Source organism: Haematobia irritans, chromosome 2, assembly GCF_050003625.1.
Source record: "Haematobia irritans isolate KBUSLIRL chromosome 2, ASM5000362v1, whole genome shotgun sequence".
NCBI classification, from domain to species: domain Eukaryota; kingdom Metazoa; phylum Arthropoda; class Insecta; order Diptera; family Muscidae; genus Haematobia; species Haematobia irritans.
The window spans coordinates 200259347-200270551 of NC_134398.1; the positions used below are offsets into that span (position 1 = coordinate 200259347).

Consider the following 11205-nt stretch of genomic DNA (forward strand, 5'->3'; position numbering starts at 1 on the left):
GTTTGTCTGGCTGTCTGTCTGTGTGTTGTAATCACGCTACAGTCTTCAATAATAATATAGTCCCCAGGTTTTGATATAGTCCCCATATAAACCGACCTCCCGATTTGGGGTCTGGGGCTTATACAAATCGTAGTTTTTATCCAATTTGCCCGAAATTGGAAATCTAGAGGTGTTTTCGGGCCATAAAGAGTTGTGCCAAGAATTGAGAGTATCGGGTCATGTTTTGGTATAGACCCAATATAGACCGATCTCCCGATTTTGTTTCTTGAGCTTCTAGAATCCGCAGTTTTTATCTAATTTGCCTGAAATTGGAAATCTAGAGGTATTTTCGGGCCATAAAGAGGTGTGCCGAAAACGGTGAGTATCGGTCCATATTTTAGTATATCCACCATAAAACGATCGCCCGATTTTACTCCTAGGGTTTCTAGAAACCGTAGTTTTTATTCGATTTGTCTGAAATTGTAAATATTCTGGTATTTTAGGCTCACAAAAACGTGTATGGGATTAAGTTTTTATCGGTCCATTTGGTGAGGCCTCCATATAGACCGATTTCACTTCGTGATGGTATAGAAGGCGCACTGATTATGAAAATTGCTTGAAACTCAATGTAAAATTTCCAGATTTTACTCCTCGGGTGAAAATCTACAGATTTAAGATTTCAAATCAAGACATTATTTTATAATTTTCTTGCACACCTATAAGAGATGTTAATGATTCCTCTAAAATTCAAACAAAAATGGTTTTTATAAATCCAGAATCTGATATAGTCTTCATAGGTAAAATCTTTAAATTTATCTTCAGCAAGTGTACTGGTTGAACTGTTCTGCTTGATCTGTCCTCAAACCCCCCTGAAATTTCAAAGGAAACCCTAATAGTTGATTCATGGTGGTGGGTATTTAAGATTCGGCCCGGCCGAACTTACTGCTCTATATACTTGTTTTTTTTTTTTTTGTTTAACTGGCTTTTATTTATTCATGAATAGCTATGTTAATATATCGCAAAGAGATAATTTGTTAAATGAGATCTGTATCCTAATTTTAATTTCATAGAACCTAGATTTAAAGCTAAATAGCTCCCCCCCCCCAAAAAAATGCCTTTATTTCAAAGAAGCAGAACCTTTGGCTTGGAATCAATACCAAAATCCTTAATGTAACATCAAATCCTCGGGATCCAAGCATTTTTTTATTTGAAAACCTAAAAATTCTACCTTTTGTTTCTAAGTACAGTGCCTAGCATGAATATCATAAACTTCACATTTATCGACCAATAAATTAGGTTACCCAAATTAACTAAAGATTATGAAAGTCATACTCTATTACTGAAAAGATAATTTTTTTTCTTGGTTATAAAATACAACAAAGTATTTGTCACCAGCATTTTCTTTGCACCGTTAATTTTTTTTTTTTTTTTGAGTTCTTGGTTTTACCACATTTTTATCCACATGCATATTCGCCCCTATCATTCATTCATCATTATCACCAACAAGCAACGAAGTGAAGAGTAACTTTGAAGCTTATAGACATCAAATTTCACTATCTCCGCTCGTCGCAATAGTAACTGAAGGTATAGTACGTGCAACCAGTACAAAAATTTCTGAGGTAATTTTCTGTTGTCATATGCTTAGCCTAAGCTGGGTTATTTTCACAATGTTTTTTTTTTTGTTATTGTAGCATTCTAAAGTTTGTTTTTGCCGCAGTTGTTGTTCTTTTGAATTTAAAACTACTGTTATCAAATGGATATTTTTTTCGTTTTAAAAATTATTCACTTGCCGTTGTTGGTGCGGGAGTATTTTTTCTGGTGTTTTCTATTCTTTTTGTTTTCATTGTTTTTTATTTCTTTATTGCAATTTTCAGTTTCATACAAATTATCGAGAAATTTTTATATAGTGTCTAACAAAAGTATGAATACGTCGAAGAGAAAACGCATTATTGAAATTTTTGATATTTTTTATAAAATTATTTAATTTAATACAACTTATTTTAATTCTGTTTCCTTTAACTTCTTTCTAACAAGCCAATATCACTCATCTTTTGCATTTATACATTCCATATTTCATTCATATATTTACACACTCATATATTAACACGTTTATGTTATCTTCTTTGTTCAATTGCATTAACAGAGATCATTTATGTTACATTCTCATTACAAAGTTACTCAATGCTATTCATTGCTATGATAGTGAGAGACATTTACAATAACAACCGATTTAACTCTCTTGCCCTCAGTAGTTACGTTACATAGCTCACATTAGTCGCTCTTAAGCTCCATTGTGTTTGAATTCTATATGATACAAATGATAACTGTTTGTCTCTTGCTCTCAATTGTATTTTTTTTTTATATCACACTCTTCATTTTTAACCAATCATATGATCTCTCCATCAAATACTCTAGATAACATATACTGTAATTTAAAGACTGTTGTAATTGAACAGTAAAATAAAGACGCAACCAAATCTAAGCGCAGAGTTTCTATTCAGGAGGTGAAAAACAAAAACCCTAAAAAATTACCGCTAAGACTCAGGTAGACCTTAGACAAATCACAGCCCGATCTACACTAAAAAAATATCGTGGTGAGGTCAAAGATTTCATGTCCTTAAAATACAAATGCGAGTTTCTCTGATATAAAGGTTTTTTCATTGTCCAAAAACCGATAAACTACTTTTTTATGTTTGGGGAGAAAAAAATGTTCCATGTTACCGATCCAAAAATAACACTTTGTTCTGGGAGACGATGATATTCCTTCTCTGCGTGTAATGTATATTAAGGCACATACTTTTGCTGTCGAGTGTTTTATGCAAATCTGTTACCACAGTGTTATTTTATCGCTTTTAAGCTTTAAAAGTCTATTTAGCTTTATCAACAAAACATTGTATTTTTATTTTTTTAATTTTTTCTTTTACAGTCACATGTAAATTTTTTTATGACTCATTTCAAAGTTCTAGAGAAAGAAAATATGTAGACCTGGTCGATAGTTCAATAGGGCGGAATCATAGGTAACTTTAACCATAATAGAAATTCTAATGAAGACGATAGCTCTGAAGGATACAGAATGATTTCCTTCTTAGATTATATACGAATGGAAGCAATCTGATGGAAACTCGGCATATAAGGGTGGAATCATTTAAACAAACTTTTAGATCACTACAAGAATTTTTAACAAATTATTTTTAGAAAATTATTTACCCAATGGGCATATGAGGTTGCTTTTTATATTTCAGGATTGGGTAACCAAGTTGGAATAACAACTACAAAATGTACGACTATTTTATCAATAATATTTGAAACTAGTTTCCGATAAAAAAAGTTGAATTATCAATGACCAAATATACGAATATTTATACCCTTCACCACTACTGTGGTACAGGGTATAATAAGTTTGTGCATTTGTATGTAACGCCAAGAAGGAGTATAGACCAACCTTTTAGTATACGGATCGGCTTAGAATTAAATTCTGAGTCGATTTAGCGATGTCCGTCTGTCTGTCTGTCTGTCCGTCTGTCTGTCTGTTGATGTATTTTTGTGTGCAAAGTACAGCTCGCAGTTTTAGTCCGATTGTCCTAAAATTTGGTATAGGGTCCTGTTTCGGCTCAAAGACGATCCCTATTGATTTTGGAAAAAATCGGTTCAGATTTAGATATAGCTACCATATATATTTTTCACCGATCTGGTCATAATTGGCGTGTATATCAACCGATCTTCCTCAAATTCCGTACATCCGAATATTTTATGGGTCTCGAAAAACTTGCAAAATATCAGCCAAATCGGTTCAGATTTAGATATAGCTCCCATATATAGCTTTCGCCCGATTTACACTCATTTGCCCACAGAGGCCAATTTTTAACTCCGATTTAGTTGAAATTTTGCACAGGGAGTAGAATTAGCATTGTAACTATGCGTGCCAAATTTGGGTGAAATCGGTTCAGATTTGGATATATCTCCCATATATAGCTTTCGACCGATTTACACTCATATGACCACAGAGGTCATATGATTTAGTTGAAATTTAGTCCGATTTAGTTGAAATTTTGCACAGGGAGTAGAATTAGCATTGTAGCTATGCGTGCCAAATTTGGTTGAAATCGGTTCAGATTTAGATATATCTCCCATATATAGCTTTCGCCCGATTTACACTCATATGACCACAGAGGCCAATTTTTAACTCCGATTTGGTTGAAATTTTGCACAGAGAGTAGAATTAGCATCATTGCTATGCGTGCCAAATTTGGTTGAAATCGGTTCAGATTTAGATATAGCTCCCATATATATGTTTTCCTGATTTCGACAAAAATGGTCAAAATACCAACATTTTCCTTGTAAAATCGCCACTGCTTAGTCGAAAAGTTGTAAAAATGACTCTAATTTCCCTAAACTTCTAATACATATATATCGAGCGATAAATCATAAATAAACTTTTGCAAAGTTTCCTTAAAATTGCTTCAGTTTTAAATGTTTCCCATATTTTTTTACTAACATTGTGTTCCACCCAAGTGCATTAGCCGACTTAAATTTTGAGTCTATAGATTTTGTAGAAGTCTATCTAATTCGGTCCAGATCGAGTGATATTTAAATGTATGTATTTGGGACAAACCTTTATATATATAGCCCCCAACACATTTGACGGATGTGATATGGTATCGAAAATTTAGATCTACAAAGTGGTGCAGGGTATAATATAGTCGGCCCCGCCCGACTTTAGACTTTCCTTACTTGTTTATTAATAAAATTTGTAAATATTTCCGATAGATGTATGTATCATACATACATACTATTCCCACGCGTGGGAGCCACCGTGGTGCAATGGTTAGCATGCCCGCCTTGCATACACAAGGTCGTGGGTTCGATTCCTGCTTCGACCGAACACCAAACAGTTTTTCACCGGTGGATTATCCCACCTCAGTAATGCTGGTGACATTTCTGAGGGTTTCAAAGCTTCTCTAAGTGGTTTTACTGCAATGTGGAACGCCGTTCGGACTCGGCTATAAAAAGGAGGTCCCTTGTCATTGAGCTTAACATGGAATCGGGCAGCACTCAGTGATAAGAGAGAAGTTCACCAATGTGGTATCACAATGGACTGAATAGTCTAAGTGAGCCTGATACATCGGGCTGCCACCTAACCTAACATAACCTAACCTACTATTCCCATCATTTGTTGATGTCACTTTATAAGTAGTCATTTCGTAAATTTTAAACAATGAGCACGCGTGTTTTTAATTGTGAATGGAAGAAGTAAGTGTTCATTTTGTGATTTGTTTCTTAGAAAAATCGAAAATTAGATCTACTATTATTTTCTTTCTTTCTAAATAAAATAAAAAATTTCAAAATAAAAATAATAAAACTTTTCTTTTTGTGTAAAAGTATTTGCGGTATCACAATGGACTGAATAGTCTAAGTGAGCCCGATACATCGGACTGCCACCTAACCTAACCTATTTGCCTTGAATATTGATAAATTGCCTTGAATAAATTTACGACGTATTTTAAATCAAATGGCGGATAAATTTATTAATAACAAAAAAAACATGTATATACGGCCGTAAGTTCGGCCAGGCAGAATCTTATGTACCCTCCACCATGGATTGCATAGAAACTTGTACTAAAGACTGTCATCCACAATCGAATTACTTGGGTTGTGGTATCTTAAAACTTCTTAACATCGTTTTCTAAACTGTGAATTAGTCCATACGTGCTAGAGAGCCAGAATTGAAATATGGGGATCGCTTTTATGGGGGCTATATACAATTATGAACTTGATATGGACCAATTTTTGTGTGATTGGGAATCGATTTATCTAAGGGCTATATATAACTATAGACCGATATGGACCTAGTTAGGCATGGTTGTTAACGGCCATATACTAGCACAATGTTCCAAATTTCAACTGACTCGTATGAAATTTGCACCTCCAAGAGGCTCCAAAACCAAATCGCGGGATCGGTTTATATGGGGGCTATATATGATTATGGACTGATATGGACCACTTTTGGCATAGTTGTTAAGTATCATATACTACCACCACGTACCAAATTTCAACCAGATCGGATGAATTTTGCTTCTCCAAAAGGCACCGAAGGTCAAATCTGGGGATTGGTTTATATGGGGGCTATATGTAATTATGGACTGATATGAACCAATTCCTGCATGGTTGTTGGATACCATATACTAGGTTAGGTTAGGTTAGGTAGCAGCCCGATGTTTCAGGCACACTTAGACTATTCAGTCCATTATGATACCACATTGGTGAACTTCTCTCTTATCACTGAGTGCTGCCCGATTCTATGTTAAGCTCAATGATAAGGGACCTCCTTTTTATAGCCGAGTCCGAACGGCGTTCCACATTACAGTGAAACCACTTAGAGAAGCTTTGAAACCCTCAGAAATGTCACCAGCATTACTGAGGTGGGATAATCCACCGCTGAAAAACTTTTTGGTGTTCGGTCGAAGCAGGAACCGAACCCACGACCTTGTGTATGCAAGGCGGGCATGCTAACTATTGCACCACGGTGGCTACAATATACTAACATCACGTACCAAATTTTAACCGAATCGGATGAATTTTGCTCTTCCAAGCGGCTCCGGAGGTCAAATCTGGGGATCGGTTTATATGGGGGCTATATATAATTATGGACCGATATCGACCAATTTTTGCATGGGTGTTTGAGGCCATATATTAACACCACGTACCAAATTTCAACTGAATAAGATGAATGTTGGTCTTCCAAGAGGCTCCGGAGCTCAAATCTGGTGATGGGGGCTATATATAATTATGGACCGATGTGGACCAATTTTTGCATGGTCATTAGAGACCATATATTAACACCATGTACCAAATTTCAGCCGGATCGGATGAAATTTGCTTCTCTTAGAGGCTCCGCAAGCCAAATATGGTGATCGGTTTATATGGGGGCTATATATAATTATGGACCGATGTGGATCATTTTTTGCATGGTCATTAGAGACCATATACTAACACCATGTACCAAATTGCAGCCGGATCGGATGAAATTTGATTCTCTTGGAGGCTCCGCAAGCCAAATCGGGGGATCGGTTTATATGGGGGCTATATATAATTATTAACCGATGTGGACCAATTTTTGCATAGTTGTTAGAGACCATATAGTAACACAATGTACCAAATTTCAGCCGGATCGGATGAAATTTGCTTCTCTTAGAGGCTCCGCAAGCCAAATCGGGGGATCGGTTTATATGGGGGCTATATATAATTAATAACCGATGTGGACCAATTTTTGCATAGTTGTTAGAGACCATATACTTACACCATGTCCGAAACTTCAGCTGGATCGGATTAAATTTGCTTCTCTTAGAGTCCCCGCAAGCCAAATTTGGGGGTACGTTTATGTGGGGGCTGTACGTAAAAGTGGACCGATATGTCCCATTTGCAATACCATCTGACCTACATCAATAACAACTACTTGTGCCAAGTTTCAAGTCGATAGCTTGTTAGCGTGATTTCAACAGACGGACGGATGGACGAACATGCTCAGATCGACTCAGAATTTCACCACGACCCAGAATATATATACTTTATGGGGTCTTAGAGCAATATTTCGATGTGTTACAAACGGAATGACAAAGTTAATATACCCCCATCCTATGGTGGAGGTTATAATAAATTAAGTCTAAAGTCGGACGGGCCGACTATATCTTTTACCACTAAACAGACCAAACTTTTTGCTACCATCTCAACTGCTTCAAATTTGTATGAAGCTTTTTGTAATTTAGAATGGAACCTCTGAAAGGTGGACACCTACGGTCGCATAAAATATTGTCCACATTAGGGAGGTGTCCAGGTTTGAGACGTCAATTTTGATGTATTAATATAGCAAACGTCCAGACAACTGTTCACATTTGGGAGGTGTCCGCTTTTCAGAGTGTCCAAGTTTGAGAGGTTTTACTGTAACATAACAGGTTGGCTGATAAGTCCCCGGTCTAACAAAGAAAAACACATTGTTTGTCAAAATTCGTTTTTATTATTGAACATAGTTCCCTTCAAGAGCGATACAACGATTATAACGACCTTCCAATTTTTTGATACCATTTTGGTAGTATTCCTTCGGTTTTGCCTCAAAATAGGCCTCAGTTTCGGCGATCACCTCTTCACTGCGAGCATCCTTTTGAGGTCTGAGAACAAGAAAAAGTCGCTGTGGGCCAGATCTGGAGAATACGGTGGGTGGGGAAGCAATTCGAAGCCCAATTCAGAAATTTTTCCCATCGTTCTCAATGACTTGTGGCACGGTGCATTGTCTTGGTGGAACAACACTGTTTTCTTCTTCATATGGGGCCGTTTTGCCGCGATTTCGACCTTCAAACGCTCCAATAACGCCATATAATAGTCACTGTTGATGGTTTTTCCCTTCTCAAGATAATCGATAAAAATTATTCCATGCGCATCCCAAAAAACAGAGGTCATTACTTTGCCAGCGGACTTTTGAGTCTTTCCACGCTTCGGAGACGGTTCACCGGTCGCTGTCTACTCAGCCGACTGTCGATTGGACTCAGGAGTGTAGTGATGGAGCCATGTTTCATCCATTGTCACATATCGACCGAAAAACTCGGCTGCAAACACCGCTCAGAATCATCAACACGTTGTTGTTTTTGGTTCAAATGTGAGCTCGCGCGGCACCCATTTTGCACAGAGCTTCCGCATGTCCAAATATTAATGAATGATATGACCAACACGTTCCTTTGATATCTTTAAGGCCTCTGCTATCTCGATCAACTTCATTTTACGGTCATTCAAAATCATTTTGTGGATTTGTTTGATGTTTTCGTCGGTAACCACCTCTTTCGGTCGTCCACTGCGTTCACTGTCCTCCGTGCTCATTTCACCACGCTTGAATTTTGCATACCAATCAATTATTGTTGATTTCCCTGGGGCAGAGTCCGGAAACTCATTATCAAGCCAAGTTTTTGCTTCCACCGTATTTTTTTCCCTTCAGAAAACAGTATTTTATCAAAACACGAAATTCCTTTTTTTCCATTGTTTTTTTTTTTACAATAACAAAAGTTGCTTCACAAAAGTTGCTTCTATCTCTCAAACTAATTGACTTACAGACGTCAAATTTTGACACGAATCATTTGAAGGTTGGTACTATATAAAAATAATATGCATTTAATATTAGCGACGCCATCTATGTGTCAGACCGGGGACTTATCAGCCAACCTGTTATTTTGAATGAAGCGCATACAACTCTGAACGTTTATCGAAGAAAAGTGGAAAAATATTTCATTTGGAGCTTTGTATTTTTTTTTTTTTTTTGTCAAATAAAATTATTTTTTTTTTGCTCGGTGTATGTAGTAGTAAACAATATGGTGATGAAAATTTTTTCCAAACAAATTCAATTTAAAAATTATTATGAATTCTCTTTTTTATTTTACCGACGGCATGTTTATGACTGATACTAATGTTGGATATTTTCCATTGATTGCCAAAAATCGAATTGCATAGAAAAAAATTTCACGAAAATTAAAATCTTAATTAAGTTTTGAAAAATATTCAAATTGAATTGATTCAACAATTTTTGTAACTGAAATAAAAATCAATCACACAAAATAATAGTGTCAATTAATTTTTTATAATTGGATCAATTAATTTTTAATTGACTGTGAATTAATTTTTTAATTGATACTATCATTTCTGTGATTGAAGACATTTCAATTAAAAAATAAATTGGATCAATTAATTTCGTGATTGAATCAGAAAACAAAAATTTGTGTGTGGTTAGGTAAAGCACTTCAAGAATAAAACTCCACCTACCTTTATTTAACGGCTTTGGATTCAATTGTTTACGGCGTGACATCATGATGGCGGCTTTCTATGTTGATTAAATCCTCAGAATAAGTGGGTGATTGACAAAAGTTGTTGTTTGGCAATTTTTTTTAAATGGGCCGGTTAATCACTATATATTAATAACACACACAAAATTTAAGATTTCTATTATTTTTTTCTCCCAAATTTTCTATATCACATTTGTTAATTAAATTTTTTTAAAAGATTTTTTTTTTTATTTTTTACACAAATTTCATTAACTCTTCCATAGAACTTTAATTACAAAATCCCTCTCTCACTCTCTTTTTCTTACACTACTCACTGATTCACACAAACACACACGCACAGCAGCACTTTCAACCAACAGTAGCTGTTGTTTATGATTATGATGATGATGACGACGACGAGGATGGATGAGGGATTTGTTTTGTTTTGAAAATAATAACAGCTCTTTTTTAATGGTTGTTGTTGCTTTTGTTATTGTCCACTTCAAATAAACATTACACACACACTCAGAGGATGAACAACCGTTATTTGCTATTTATCAAAGGCAATGTATTATGAATATTTATCGTAATCCAATATGTTTTTGCAATAATACCAAAGAAACATTATAACACTGCGCTTTAGAGTTAATAATTTTTCCAATGTATAGTTATTTTTGATTTTTAACTAAATAAATTTTCATTAAAAAAAAAACCATCTAGCCCCTTAGACTAGGTTTACAGTAGAACAATTTTTTTTTTTTGCATTAGAAATTAAACGACGAAATTTATTAAATAAACCAACGGTATCACATTGCTTGAGTAAATTTGCAAAGTTCAAGAACGTTAAGACGTCTAAACATTACGGCGAAATACTCACTACTAAATAAATGGGGGAGCCAACAATGTGCTTGTTGGTGCTTGGAGCTGCTGCTGGTGCTGCTTTTGATGGCTGGGGCTGATGATGTTGTTTGCAATCACGAAGCAACTAACGAGCCCAGCAACAATAAACCCCAACAGACAACAGCAGCAGCAAACCAAAACCAATCGTATCGAACCAGCAACACCAACAATAATAAGAAGAAAAAACGAAGACAACACGGGCAGCTGCTGTATGCAACAGCAACAAAACGAACAATGTAGCATGCCATGCTGTGGCAGTAACCAGAACACCACCATATTGTACAGAAGTCATAACAAAAGCAACAACAACAAAAACAACAAGAGCACCACAAAAAATGGCAACATAAAACAAATTGAATCGCATTGAATTGAACTTAAAAAGAGGCTCATGACTCCCTAGCCCTCTCTGCAATCCAACAAACATACGTAACACACACCATAATACAATGCATTCGTTTTGAGGCTATCATTTACCACACCAGCACACCACTAACCTCTACGAAGACACGATGTCCATCGCAAAAACAAC

General features: G+C 35.9%; 1 protein-coding gene across 2 annotated transcripts in view; it reads right to left on the minus strand.

The window, feature by feature from the left end:
- Positions 1-10412, minus strand: part of ush (Zinc finger protein ush) — a 480112-nt gene extending 469700 nt beyond the window's left edge. For both annotated transcript variants that reach the window (XM_075297144.1, XM_075297143.1), the window contains exon 1: positions 9778-10412. In XM_075297144.1, the coding sequence (XP_075153259.1) occupies positions 9778-9823 (46 nt within the window). In that variant the 5' untranslated portion in view covers positions 9824-10412. The remainder of the gene's footprint in view (positions 1-9777) is intronic.
- Between the last annotated feature and the right edge of the window lie 793 nt (positions 10413-11205).